The following is a 14,598-nucleotide window of genomic DNA, read 5'->3' on the forward strand; positions in this document are numbered from 1 at the left end:
TAAGGCTTTGAAAGAATTTTATTGAAATTTGTCAATTTGAGTCCTAATCCCTTACGGTTTCAAAAAGCGTGCTTTGGGTTTAAGCGCCAATATCCCAGACTCTCACCCAAAGCCATTTCTTTGCTAAAACAGCACCATTTGTAGTCATATGAAAACCTATACAACAGGTCATTTGGCACATTCAACTCATTCCATAGTGTTCTGTACTGGCAATTCATACTTAACACAACTTAGCTCCATATCTGAGCAAATAAATGCCTTAACCATCTTTATTGATAACGGCATCAAAATTGATTTGACCGCAAGAGAAATGTATACAGTAATCCTATCAGAATGTCTCTATAAAACAACTCACGCCGAGATGAAGTCACTTATTTAAAGGGTTCCACGGTACTGGGTGATGCTGAGACTTGATTCTGGTCACAGAACATTCAATCCAGAGGCAATCTCAAATCAGCCCCAATAATCAGCATTATGATAAATTCATCTCTGAACGAGGGCCGTGTTTGGATTTCAGGAGGTGATGATACATTACACTGAAACATCTGAGCGCATGGGTATCCCATTTGAAGTGAATAAGAGCCCTTTCACATCATAACCAAAGACTTGAAATGTCATAGGGCAAATACGAATAACAATGACATGTCCCAACTAAAATCAACAATTCTTTAATCGCTAATGGTAAGTAGAACATACTCAAATGATTTTGCCGTTTGCTCGATTCATGGGAGAGCATTTAGTTTTGGTTTTAATGCTGGTTAGAAATAGTTTCCATATTGAGGTTTTATCAGGCCTTTGCTTGGATTTGTATTTCCTTAGGAAGCGGTTTTAAGTAAAGATACTGGTCATTGTAACATTCCTAAAGCACGCACTCTGATGGACAAAGGGAAACGTCTCATTTGGACAAAACCCAGGTAAGAGTAACAAGATTAACGATTTTTCATCTTCACATAGAAAGTTCGATCAGAAAGGCATTAGTTGACTAGACCAACATTTACTGAACAGTGATTTCGGGAGAGCTCAGTGACAGATTCCAAAAACATTACAGCGTTCCTGATCATTTCAGGGGTTCAGGACACAAAGATCTGGAAGACTTTAGCCTGGCAGATACAAAGATAAGTCATCCACTCCATTTGGAAGACAGGTGAGGTTGGTCTTGGGTTTACAGTCTTGACAATCATGTAGATGAACAAGTACTAGATATAGGAAATAAAACCCTTGTTTAAGAGCCAATTGTTTGCATGAATAAGAGGGAAATTATACTACCAATATATTCTAGTACACTTTAAAACAGTCGCAAAGAGAAAAGTTACAATGGTAAAAGCTGCTGCATGGGGTATACTAATACTGTATCTTCCAACTTGTGATTTAACAGAATACATTAGGTCAAAGGGATGATTATTTCATCTTCCCTGTATGCATTAGTTGATCAAATACAAGGATCCAAACTTGTCTGGTGTACATGGCAGTGGGTCTGGCAAATTGAGTGACACCATTGTGAACTGGTTTAACAACTGCATAGGGAAAACATTGCCCCATAGCATACAGGCATAGCCAAGTACCATCACCGTAACCATATGAAAAACAATCAGAGCTTGCCACGACTGGTGGTGGGAAAACAAACAGAACAACTTTCCCAGCTCGTGTTAACCCTTTAAATTCAGTAAGCTCCTATCACCTGAGGCTGCTCTTACATGATGTCCTTCTGGTTAAGACATTTGAACAATATGTAAGAAAAGCCAAGCAGAGGCACCTATGCCTGACTGGATTTGTTATAGCATTGTCTTTATTAAATCGATGGGGATAGGTGCAGCTCTTTAAAAGGAAAGAAAATGAACTGCAACAGATGGACAATTTGATTGCCAAGGCAGTTTTTGCATAAAATACTGACTAACATTCAAGATGTGAAGAAAAAAAACAAGAGACACGTTTGTAGTACTGATATTGAGGAGTGTAAAATAACAGAACTTGTTACTCCTATGGAAGAACAAAAAATAAATAAAATCAGTAAAATAGAGTTTAGAACCTTCCATTTCAATATATGGGGAAAAATGTGATAACATAATTCATTACAATTTATCTGTTCTCAAACAAACTATTTGCATTTGGCATAAGATCTGCCGGCTCCATTTCAGTGTCACCACCACCGCCCAGTCTACAAACCAGGAAAGGCTGTTTGGAGATCTCCAAAGAATGTGGTTTTTCCATTTCAAGAGATCTCTGTGCACTTAGGACAGAGTATGAGAAACAGCACGCAAAGCTTTTCCGGATGCAGTGTAGCTACACAGAGATCTGGCCAAACATGCCAGTGTCACATCTTCGAAAGAAAAAAAGTTAAAGAAACGTGGTCTGCTTTGTCCTCACTAGTGCTTTTGGCCCCAATGAGGGGAATCATCCCTCCCTTCATGGCATCTTTAGGAATAACCCCTCCCTTCATGGCATCTTTAGGAATAACCCCTCCCTTCATGGCATCTTTAGGAATAACCCCTCCCTTCATGGCATCTTTAATAAGTTATTTTAGAGCAAACAGAATCCAGAGTTTCTCTTTCTTCGGTTTGCAGAGAGAAAAGAGAAAATGTCAACCAGTCCAGTTTTGAAGTTGCTGTTGATCATAGTTTGCTATAAGTTTCTTTATATGTGCCAGTTTGCTGTGTAGATATTCACAGCGGTTCTTCTCTTGGCTATAGTTTGGATTCGTCTGAGGGAAAGTAAAACAAAATCAGTATGTTGAAAAATTACTTGAGCAGCTTTATGAGAAACAAATTGTCAGATGCAAAGATTACCTTTTTTATTTTACGATACTCTTGGAGTATCTGATTGTGGATTGTCTAAAAGACAAAAATGGCAAAACAATTAATAAACGTGTCAATCAGTGATTGTCAGAACATTAACTACAAATGAATCCTGAAGATGAACATTGGAACAATAACACCAGCAGCTTAGGTAGAACCGTAGAGAGTATGCGTCAGTGGGCCAAAGGGGTCGTACCTTGTACTTGTCTGTGCCTTGTTGGAGCTGCTTAAGCTCAGTGTCGAGCACAGTGAACTGCCGGGTGATGCCCTCTATCCGAGCGTGGAGGCCCCGGTACTCACTATACTCAGTATTAAAGTAATTCTTGTATGTTTGGCGCTGCTCGGAAGAGCCAATCACGGTATACTCCCTGTTCAGAAAGAGGAAACAGAATGCAGAAGTAAGAGTGGAGTACTTCAATGAAATAGCTTTCAATTGCACACTTTCCATGTCATTAGAATCTGTTGCACTGAAACAAATGGTAATTTCCTAATACATGTATTGTGGTTTTATAGGTAGGAAGTGCTTACGATAAATAGTCTGCCATCTCAGTCGATGACGAAGGAACACTGGTGTTGTTGCACATTCCATTGAGCTCTGAAAGGAAGCACAAGGTTACTTTGTAAGTGAAGTTTAAGGTTAACAATATATCGAGTCTATGACTCCAAGTAAAACTTTTTGTGCTAGGTAGTTAATATTAGCTACAGCTCATCTACTGTACCTGTGACAAAGCTTAGGTATTTCTCCTCCTATAGCTTGTCCTCAAATAAAAATGGTGAGCCAACATGTTTTCAGCACTTACTTCCACTGATCAAAACTCGTTTTATGGCCCGCTTGTTCATCTGCAGCCGACAGTGAGCAATATTTTAGGAACATCAAATCACGATAAAATTGAAGAATTGAATTGTGATACATATCGTATCTGCTCCTAAGTATCGTGATAATATATCGTGAGGTCCCACGCAATTCCCAGCCCTACTTTCTTAATTGAAGCCAATAAACTCACTGATCAATTAGGGCTTCCATTCACAAGAACGCAGACTGCAGTAATATACAGTACCAGTCAAAAGTATGGACACCTACTCATTCAAGGGCTCGTTATTTTTACTATTTTCTACATTGTAGAACAGTGAAGACATCTAAAAACTATGAAATCATGTAGTAACCAAAGTGTTAAATCTAAATGTTTTTTATTTGAGATTATTCAAAATAGCCATCCTTTGCCTTGATGACAGCTTTGCACACTCTTGGCATTCTCTCAACCAGCTTCACCTGGAATGCTTTTCCAACAGTCTTGAAGAAGTTCCCACATATGCTGAGCACTTGTTGGCTGCTTTTCCTTCACTCTGCGGTCCAACTCACCCCAAACCATCTCAATTGGGTTGAGGACGGGTGATTGTGGAGGCCAGGTCATCCGATGCAGCACTCCATCACTCTCCTTGGTCAAATAGCCCTTACACAGCCTGGAGGTGTGTTGGGTCATTGTCCTGTTAAAAAACAAATGATAGTCCCACTAAGCGCAACCCAGATGGGATGGCGTATCACTGCAGAATGCTGTGGTAGCTGGTTAAGCGTGCCCTTGAATTCTAAATAAATCAGTGTCACCAGCAAATCACCCCCGCACCACCTCCATGCTTCACCTTGGGAACCATACATGCAGAGATCCGTTCACCTACTCTGCATCTCACAAAGATAGTGGTTAGAACCAGAAATCTCAAATTTAGATTCAAACCAAAGGACAGATTTCCACCAGTCTAATGTCCATAACTTGTATTTCTTGGCCCAAGCAAGTCTTCTTATTGATGTCCTTTAGTAATGATTTCTTTGCAGAAATTCAACCATGAAGGCCTGATTCATGCAGTCTCCTCTGAACAGTTGATGTTGAGATGTGTCTGTTTCTTGAACTCAGAAGCATTTATTTGTGCTGCAATTTCCTGAGGCTGCTAACTCTAATGAACTTATCCTCTGCAACAGAGCTAACTCCAGGTCTTCCTTTTGTGTGGCGGTCCTCACAAGCCAGTTTCATCATAGCGCTTGATGGTTTTTGCAACTGCGCTTGAAGAAACTTTCCAAGTTGTTAAAATGTTCCCGGATTGACTTCATGTTTTAAAGTAACGGACTGTCTTTTCTCTTTGCTTATTTGAGCGGTCATAACATGGAACTTGGTCTTTTACCAAATAGGGCAATCTTCTGTATACCACAACTGATTGGCTCAAACACATTAAGAAAATAAATACCACAAATTAGCTTAAAGCACACCTGTTAACTTCATCAGGGTAGGGGGCAGTATTTTGACGTCCGGATGAAAAGCGTGCCCGTAGTAAACTGCCTGCTACTCAGGCCCAGAAGGTAGGATATGCATATTATTAGTAGATTTTGATAGAAAACACTGAAGTTTCTAAAACTGTTTGAATGATGTCTGAGTATAACAGAACTCATATGGCAATCAAAAACCTGAGATAAAATCCAACCAGGAAGTGTGGAAATCTGAGGTTTGTAGTTTTTCAAGTGATTGCCTCTAGTAGTGTCTGTGGGGTCATTTTGCACTTCCTAAGGCTTCCACTAGATGTCAGTCTTTAGAACGTTGTTTCATGCTTCTACTGTGAATGGGGAGAGAATAAGAGCATATGGAGTCAGATGACTGAGAAAATGACATGAGCTCAATCTCGCGCGCTCCCGTGAGAGTTAGGTGTGTTCCTTTTCATTTCTGAAGACAAAGGAATATTAGATAAAAACATCCTAAAGATTGATTCTATACATCGTTTGACATGTTTCTACCAACTGTAATATAACTTTTTGTCTGAAGTTACTGCGCGAGCACAGTGCATTTGGATTACTCCACTGAACGCGAACAAAATGGAGGTATTTGGACATAAAGATGAACTTTATCGAACATTTATTCTGGAACTGGGATTCCTGGGAGTGCATTCCGATGAAGATCAAAGGTAAGTGAATATTTATGTTATTTGTAACTTCTGTTAACTCAAATGGCGGGTATCTGTATGGCTTCTTTTGGTGTCTGAGCGCTGTACTCAGATTGCAAAGTTTCCTTTCGCCTTAAAGCTTTTTGAAATCTGTCACACTTCTCCTTAATGCAACCGCTGTATCTATAAATTCTTTGAATAACAGTTGTATATTTTATCAACGTTTATGATGAGTATTTCTGTAAATTGATGTGCTCACTCACCGGAAGTTTTGGGAGGCAAAACATTTCTGAACATTACACGCCAGTGTAAAATGTTTCTTAATTTTTTTTTATATATAAATATGAACTTTATCGAGCAAAACATACATGTATTGTGTAACATGAAGTCCTATGAGTGCCATCTGAAGATCAAAGGTTAGTGATTAATTTGAGCTGTATTTCTGGTTTTTGTGACGCCTCTCCTTGCTTGGAAAATGGCTGTGGTTTTTCTTGTCTAGGCACTGTCCTAACAATCTAATGTTACGCTTTCGCTGTAAAGCCTTTTTAAAATCGGACAGTGTGGTTGGATTAACGAGAAGTGTATATTTTCCCCACATACCCCAGAGGTTAATTGAAATGCATGCCAGGTGACTACATCATGAAGCTGGTTAAGAGAATGCCAAGAGTGTGCAAAGCTGTCATCAAGGCAAAGGGTGGCTACTTTGAAGAATCTCAAATATAAATATTTTTATTTGTTTAACACTTTTTTGGTTAGGACATGATTCCATATGTGTTATTTCATAGTTTTGAAGTCTTCACTATTATTCTACATGAAGAAAACAGTGAAAATAAAGAATGAGTAAGTGTCCACACTTTTGACTGGTACTGTAGGTATAGGATTCATTCATCCATTTTATCAATTCATTTAAAATTGGGACGGATATGTTGAGTACATAATGTCATCTTTCCACTTTGAAAAATGTCTCATTAAATCACCAAGTTCAAAATTAATGAGATGGAATCATGCTTAACAGGTCTCCCTTCTGCCAATCGTTCATCTAATTGTACAATGACAGACTTCTCTCTGTACATTTATAGAGAGGTTAAGATCCACACCATAGCTTGTACACGTCTCACCTGTGCTGCTGTGTGGAATACTACTGCTCTTCAGTTTCTCAGGGCTGGAGGTGATGTCACAAGCTTTTCTTGGCTCCGGAACACGCTCCTCTGCTCCTTTCCTCTCCTCTCTCACTCGCCCACGTTCCCTCTCTTTGGACTTTTCCTTGTCTTTGTGTTTTTTGGACTTCTTCTTGGACTTGCCGTGCAGGGAGGGCAAGGTGCCCTTGCCCTGGGGCCCATCGAGGCCGGTGTGTCCGAGGGACGAGAGGCCCAGGGTTGGTACGGACAGCGCTGCGGGCCCAGAGAAAACTGGTGGCTGGCTCAGTCTCTCAGCTACAGCGGCCTCTTGGCCCTCACAGTCCCGGCCATTGTGGCTGGAGTCGTTGCTAACGTCGGAGAGTGGGTCGAAGGGCCGGTGGATGTCAAGTAAGGGGAGCTGGGAGCTGGACGTCACGCCTTCAACTGCTGGCGCCGCAACCCCTGCCCCACTCCCCTCCTTTCCATTGGAGGAACTCGGCTTGCCATTTATTGGCACCGCTGCCTTGTTAGCCATGTGTGATATCCTGGGCTTTTTGTTGGCCAGAGGATCGATGAAATCTGCAGCAGGTCGTTTCTGGCACAAACAGAGTTTGAGGCAGAAAATTAAAAACAGGAATATGGACTCATTTCAACTCTAAGGATTCGGAGAAAAAAATATGAGCAGATAACTATTACTGACAGATTAAGAATATCTACTAAAACCCTGAGGATTAACTTTAAGCTCGTGCTGGTGTGAAGCAGAGAAGGTCAGAGTGAAAGGGATCTCTCAGCCACATTAGGAGTATGATGACTAGGGACGGGCATTTCACTATTCAAATAATCTCAATGACATTTCTTGCCAGATAGCAGGATCGCCCCCCCCCCCCACAAACAAATGCTTTTCTCTTGACAAGAATGACAAATGCATATGGCAGAACAGCAGACAGGCTGCTTTTCTCTGTAGTTTTTCACTAAAAGCAACAGTAAAAGAGTAGTCTGATTTTCACCATGATTGAACTGATTCAGTCACAAAAAAAGGTGTTTTGCAATGATCTGTGTCAGGTCTTGTGGAAACTGTTAGGTGCGTGCCTTTACCATTTGAAGTGGGGAAAATAGATTACCAATGTCAGGGCAGACTGGACTAGAGGGCTAAATGCGCAGCAGAAGCTCAACGCACAGTTATAAAAACTACATTCAAAAGTTTGCTATATTAGATTAAGTATTTCAAATGTCATGGTATATCCTTGTGGGTAATATCACAAGGATAACATAATTTAATTCATTTAAAAGCTTTTTCATTGTCAAAATAGGCCTTAAGAGATCTGCAAAAATAAACACTCGTAATAGAATACCTACGTCTGTTCAGATATCTGGAAAACCGTGCCCATCCCCAAGGATGACCATCCCCTTTCCACACAATGCATGGTACTGTATTACTAACAGACTACATTTGATCCAACCTACACTAACAACTTCGGAAGTGGCTGACCTAGTCACAGTGGAGCAGAAAGTCCTTGGTTCTGAAATAACACTGGGTACAGTTTGGAGCCCTGTGGACCTTCACAGCTCCATAACCTGTTTAGTTTGGTAGAACTTCTCTCACCAAACCCAGACTGGCCACATATACAACTGCACCTTGGTGGGTTTATGTTTACAGCGAGTGTTCCAAAACACCCTCTTTTCAATGAACACCAGAACCAACTGTGTGTGTACGGAGGAGGGTGTGTATTTACTAATGCGTAAGAAGGGAGGAAACGAAGGTAAAGCACATGCGGTGTCTCAGGAAAACTCAGAGGGGAAGGAGCGAACGAAATCTACAGTAACTTCTCTTAATGGGACCACAAACGGTGGAAGGCCCTATGAGGACACTCTGTAAGGAGTGGGTGGTAAGTGGTTAAGAAGGGGAGGAGCAGGGGCATGGAGACAAGGAGAAGTAGAAGAGATGGCTCACCTGCGACGGGGAGCTGCTAGCCAGCTCTTTGGGAGGGCTCACTGGGAGTGGGACCTCAGCTGGAGGAACCACTGTGGTGGTGCTCAGAGTCTGACTCTGGGCCTGACACATTTTCCTAAAACAAAACAAGTCAGAAGCTGAGTCACCACAGACATAAATAATACATTGCGTGAGCCCAATTCAGACATTCATTAATTTTGGAAAACTTCCAGGTTAAATCTAGTGCACAAGTACATTCATTGAGTTGGCAAGTCTGTCATGTAACTAGTTCTACGTCAGTGTGTTCATTCAAAGCACCAACTCCAAGGTCAATTCATAATTTTTCACCCATTACTTTAGATTTGTGTGCGTGGTGAAATTGTTAGACATTACTTGTTCGATATTACTGCACTGTTAAAGCTAGAAACACAAGCATTTCACTACATTTGCAATAACATCTGCTAAACACGTGTATGTGACCAATTTGATTTGACTCCCAGTTCCATTGGACCTGTGACATTGGCACATGACCATATTATGGTGGCCTTGCTCTACATTCTGTTATTTTCCATGTCTCAGACAGAAATACACATTTAACTGACCTGGTTAAACAAGTCAGACATCATAAACAGATATCTGGCAAAGCCTTGGGTGAGATGCTAAGTATCAGCTGCTAAATAAAAACACAGTATACAGAGATTGTGTGATGTGTGTACATCAACAGAATATTATTTGTGTATGTTGGTAGAGTGTTGACAGTAGGGGGCAGTGGGATACAGAGGGGAATTATCCAAGTCCCGCCCCTACAGAGAGGGAGAAAAAAAAAGGGGAAAGTGTAAGAAACGCTAGAGGGGTGGGGAGAACAGCCTAGGGAGAAGGCTGGCTGCTGTGCAGTGGTCCTGTCACAGCTGAAGCCTAAGGAGCCTCGACTCAAGCGCCGAGCCTGGACCTTGAACCAGTGCCACCTCACAAGGATCAGCATGTGCTGGGACAGTGTTGCATCACAGGTCTTCCAATCATTTTTCTGCACTACACTTGCGTGACCATAGCTGGTGTTCAAACATTGTGGGAGGGTGTTCAGCTGATAAGCTAGCCAAGGCTCAAAGTACAGTCCAAAAAGACATACGGTAGGCATCTCTTGCTTTTGAATGAAGTCCATAGAAACATTTAATCATTGAAAATGTGAAATATTCCCTGCTATATTGAGTCCAACAATTTTGGGTCAACTCAGTAAACCCAACTAAGCACACTGCAATGCCTGTTCTAAATTTAGCTGCAAGCTGCATTTCCTTACTGCCCCAGATCTTGAGAAACCAGATTTTTTTCACTGGTCCCACCAGTAAAAAAAGCCAGTTAGGCGTGTCAAGAACACAGGGCAGAGAGAAAACCACACATGGTGAGTGGTGCCTGGTTTCAGACTTGAGTCTACTATTCCTGAGGATATCTGGAACTACAGCACCTGGGATTCTATGGAAATTTGTTTAAACTAACACACAAAGCTGAGGTGATAAAGTACACAAACCAAAGTGAGGAGGATTCCATTATTGCTGGTTCATGCCACTGGCAGTTATTGACATGTGGAACTGTACACAAAAGCACTGGTTTTAATATGGCATGCAATATAGTAATATAGCGCCACCTAGCACATACCGAACAAGGATCCTCTTCAGAAGTTGCTGGTCTCCCTCAGTGTAGCCTGGCCAGTCCTTTTGAATGTCCTTCAACAAAGAGTCCTTCAATGTGAAGGTGTTGTCTCTCACATTTTGGTTAGCCACCTATAGACAGCAATCAATACATGACATTAATGCCATGACAGTATTCTGGAGGAATGCATATTCTAAACCCATCCTCTAGAAATGCACCATTAATACCCTGCAACACAGGCAGTGAGAAGACTCTGTAAGCAGTGGGCTGGAGGGCTGGCCTGTAACCACAGGCTAAGCCCCTGGCTCTAGTAGGAGGTTTGGGTCCTGTGACTAACTTATCTGTTGAGGACACTGGGCTCAGAAGGGCCATGGGTCTGCCAAGCCCCAGTACAACTAACCTGTTGTGAAAGGCACCATAGCCTAGGAGCGTGACTGACTTAACTAACCTGTTGCAGGAGGCTGTCCAGAGAGTCCTTGTCGAAGGGCAAGAGGCCATCCTTCTGCAGGCGCAGGATGAGCTCAGGCTTTCTGTAGGGCTTGAGGGCTAGCAGGTGGGTGAGGCGCTCCCTCAGGGGCCTCTGCTGCGCCGTGCTCTTCTTCCCGGCACTGCTAGAGATGATGACAGGCCGCGACGTCCGCCGCGATGGAGCGATGTCAGACAGCCCAGGTGCTGGTTTCCGGATCTGCACCTTCTTACCTAATTAGAACAGAGACATGGCTGTGTCAGAAAGGTTGGACCTGTGTGGCATAACCATGAGAGGTTGGCTTTGTAATGAGAAGTTGTACTGTAGGTTGATTACGAACATCTTCAAAAAGTTACTTGACAGCCATCAAAATGTTCTCTTCAACAGAAAAGTACACATCTAGCAGTACCTGTTATAATATCAGGGTGAGCTTCATAAATGAACCCAACTAGTCTATAAAGTCACCACAGTACATATAGTTGAACAAGCTGCTTCCTGGCCAAACAGCTACATTAAACATATCTGTGAACCTGTGATGGCGTTTGTGGCGACTGGGCAGTTAGGCAATTGGTTTGGTGCCGAGTCACAGGCATGGCATTGTGAAGCTCTGAGCTCCTAAACATCCTGCCAAGTCAGCCCCTTGGGCCCTACACAGGGAACCATGAGCCTGCAATTACACATACACTGAGCTCAGCTACTTTTCACCAGAATTAAGGTCATGTGGATATAAAAGTGTGACTAAGACAGCTTGGGACTCGGCGGAAATGACACCACACCGTTTTAACTTCCTCTCCAACAAGTAAATTGCAGTGTATCCTAAAAGCTTAATCAAAAACAACAATGCATATTAGAGATTATGCAGTTTGATTTCTAGGTACATTTGTTTCTGTTCAGGGCTGCTATGGTCTTCACTGAACTGCAGCAGAACCAGTTTCAGTATGCAGCTCTCCTGAGACTAGTAAAAAGCCCACACAGTATGTTTGATGTTCACTTGAAGCAGCCCTGCGTGTGTGTGTTTTCAGTGTGGAAATGGCATCTCTACCCTGGAGGAGGCTGGATAAGAGTCTAAAATCTCTCCCACTGGATGTGGCCACACTAGGAGGTCGGAGCACTTGACTGATGTGGAAATAACCCACATGTTCAATAAGAGCCTGGCTGATGAGCATGCTACTGCTCTGACTGCCTGGCGTGCTCCACACCCCCTACCACACCCTGATATTAGACAGCTTACCAGGGAGCAGCATTCACATGAAAATGTCCCTCCCGCTGAGTCAGCATTCACTCACCCTGGATGTAAACAGACATGAGGGAACATCTCCCAAAAAATAAACTTGATAAATCTTGTATGCATCCATCCTAGACTAGGGCTAAATTAGTAGCCCATGTTTTTGACTGATTTGGGTGTTACCACAGCTCTCAGTGTAGACAATGTCTAAGGGCCTTACCCACGTATCTCCCCCCAGGCTTGATGACGATCGCACCCCTGCTGCGGGTCTCCTCCTCTGCCTGAGCCATGCTTTGCCTGGCCTTCTGGTAAGAGTCGTCCGTGGCACACACCGTGATCTTGTCCTGGATTCCACCCAGGCAGTCCAGCTGAATGCTCCCCTCACTGAGAAACACACAGGAGAAAGGGTTAAACAGACACAGAGACCAACAGGTCAACTAAGTGACCCCCTACCACCACTGCAGGAAAAAATATATCTTATGTGAAACACTACTGCCTATAAAGACGAGTGAGGAAGTACATTCTGTAAACGTTTTATGCCCAACACTCCTAGCTGGGTTAATATTCATGACATACCACTGTCTTGAGGGCATTATAACGTGATTCTCTATTCAACAGTGGATTCCCACATTAACAAACCAACGTTGCATTAAATCCTAATCTTTCCTGGTTTTGACTGTTTCCTCCTTTAATTCTTCCTAACTTTGATGGTTTGGCAGAGGATGAAATAAAGTTGGCAGCTCTGCCTCTGGTTTATATTGGAATTAGGGGCTCATAAGCATCCAGGGTGATCTCCAACCAAACACATCTCATTAGAAATGTTTGAGGACATGATAGGTGTTAAAACAGTAGACAGTCAGAGCCGGGACTTAGTTCCTCTCGTCAATACGCAAACATCTGACCCAATTCAATACATTTGCACAACATTGTTATTCGATCAGACTCCAGAGGCAGATAGGCCGAAGACAGCACTAGAGCAGATAGAACTCTCCTAAAAACACGTTTCAGGACATTCCTAATCCAGTTCAGCTCTTAACCATGTTAACAAACTCCTCCGCATGGGGCCATGGTACAGAAGCTTCAATCCAAAACAGAACTTTAAAGGGTATTTATATGTATATAAAATGCATGAATGAGTGATGAATTTGTGCATGTGTTATATGTCAAAGAGGGGATGAGGCAAGCCCATGTCCAATTCCTCTGTGGTCTCTCACCTGGTGATGTACTGCTGGATGCAGTCAAAGCTGCCCTGTGGGTTGTCTCTACCCACATTGGACAAGTAGAAAGTAAACAGTCGCAGCTCATTCGGATTTTCCGACCACGGTATTGAGATTTTCTGTGGACAGAGGAAAATAAATCAAATGGTTACCATTCTTCCCTGAGAGTGCCTTTAATGATAAATATAGGAAAGGTCATCCATAATCTGTTACATTCAAATCATCCACCAGCTTGTGTGACAGGTTTAGAGAATAAATCTTACAGCATTGTTTGCCGACTGTCTCACTGCCCTCCATATACAGTAAAACCACTTATGAGCAATCTCGTGTACTGGTGTGGAGTACAGTAGGTCTCCAATAGGGGAACCATATCAGCAAAGCTCTAAACGCTGGTTGAACCACTAAGCATGCCCCAGGCCCATCTGGTGTTCTGACATGTTCAGTGAATAAAGTCAAAGCATTACTTGTCCCCTGGGTGACCTCTTCAGATACAGTAAACCCACTCACCACCCCGTTACATTTGAGCAACACAGGTAACTGCCAAAATAAAAGGAAACACTTTAGGAAGACCTCTTCCTATGAGACTGACCAGGTGAAAGCTATGATCCCATAGATGTCACATGGTAAATCTAAGGCTGTCCGACTAAAAATAATTGGTCGACCAAGAGCAGTGTGCTCTTTCAACCAATCGTCTGGTCGAAAATTTAGAACCAGTATTTTTCCATATATAGACATGTTTTAATCAAATCAACTATATGTAGGCTACTGAGCTTGTCTGATGTTTAAAGCACGCTGTGAATAAATAACTAAGAATTCATTCATTTTTTACCTTTATTTAACTAGGCAAGCCAGTTAAAAACAAATTCTTATTTTCAATGACGGCCTAGGAACAGTGGGTTAACTGCCATGTTCAGGGGCAGAACGACAGATTTTTATCACGTCAGCTCGGGGATTCGGTCTTGCAACCTTCCGGTTACAACGCGCTAACCACTAGGGTACTTGCCACCTCAAACTAGCCTAACCAAAAGAAGATGGAGAAAAATGGTTCCCAAACCAACCAACCCCCCCCCCGCCGGCCTTCGCAGATTCTGCCATTTCGCTCTCGAAGTTGACGGTAATTGGCTACACCAAGGGTCGGCAACCTTTTCCATTAGGAGTGCTAATTTATCTTTGCATTTCTACCGATCTGCGTGACAGTTATGATTTTCATATGTGCATTATCATGGAACAGTTTAATTTATTTTACAATAAAGTCTTCCAATCTCAAAAGCATTGTCATGTGGA

General features: G+C 42.4%; 1 protein-coding gene across 1 annotated transcript in view; it reads right to left on the reverse strand.

The window, feature by feature from the left end:
* Positions 1-14,598, reverse strand: part of LOC115158264 (RNA polymerase II elongation factor ELL) — a 44,218-nt gene continuing 29,620 nt past the window's right edge. The window contains exons 3-12 of the mRNA XM_029707000.1: positions 13,312-13,433; positions 12,318-12,481; positions 10,855-11,105; positions 10,413-10,537; positions 8,784-8,898; positions 6,833-7,427; positions 3,321-3,387; positions 2,989-3,160; positions 2,784-2,828; positions 1-2,698 (exon numbers count right to left, since the gene is read on the reverse strand). Coding sequence (XP_029562860.1) covers positions 2,579-2,698; positions 2,784-2,828; positions 2,989-3,160; positions 3,321-3,387; positions 6,833-7,427; positions 8,784-8,898; positions 10,413-10,537; positions 10,855-11,105; positions 12,318-12,481; positions 13,312-13,433 — 1,776 coding nt within the window. The 3' untranslated portion in view covers positions 1-2,578. The remainder of the gene's footprint in view (positions 2,699-2,783; positions 2,829-2,988; positions 3,161-3,320; positions 3,388-6,832; positions 7,428-8,783; positions 8,899-10,412; positions 10,538-10,854; positions 11,106-12,317; positions 12,482-13,311; positions 13,434-14,598) is intronic.

Source organism: Salmo trutta, chromosome 22 (assembly GCF_901001165.1).
Source record: "Salmo trutta chromosome 22, fSalTru1.1, whole genome shotgun sequence".
Classification (NCBI taxonomy): domain Eukaryota; kingdom Metazoa; phylum Chordata; class Actinopteri; order Salmoniformes; family Salmonidae; genus Salmo; species Salmo trutta.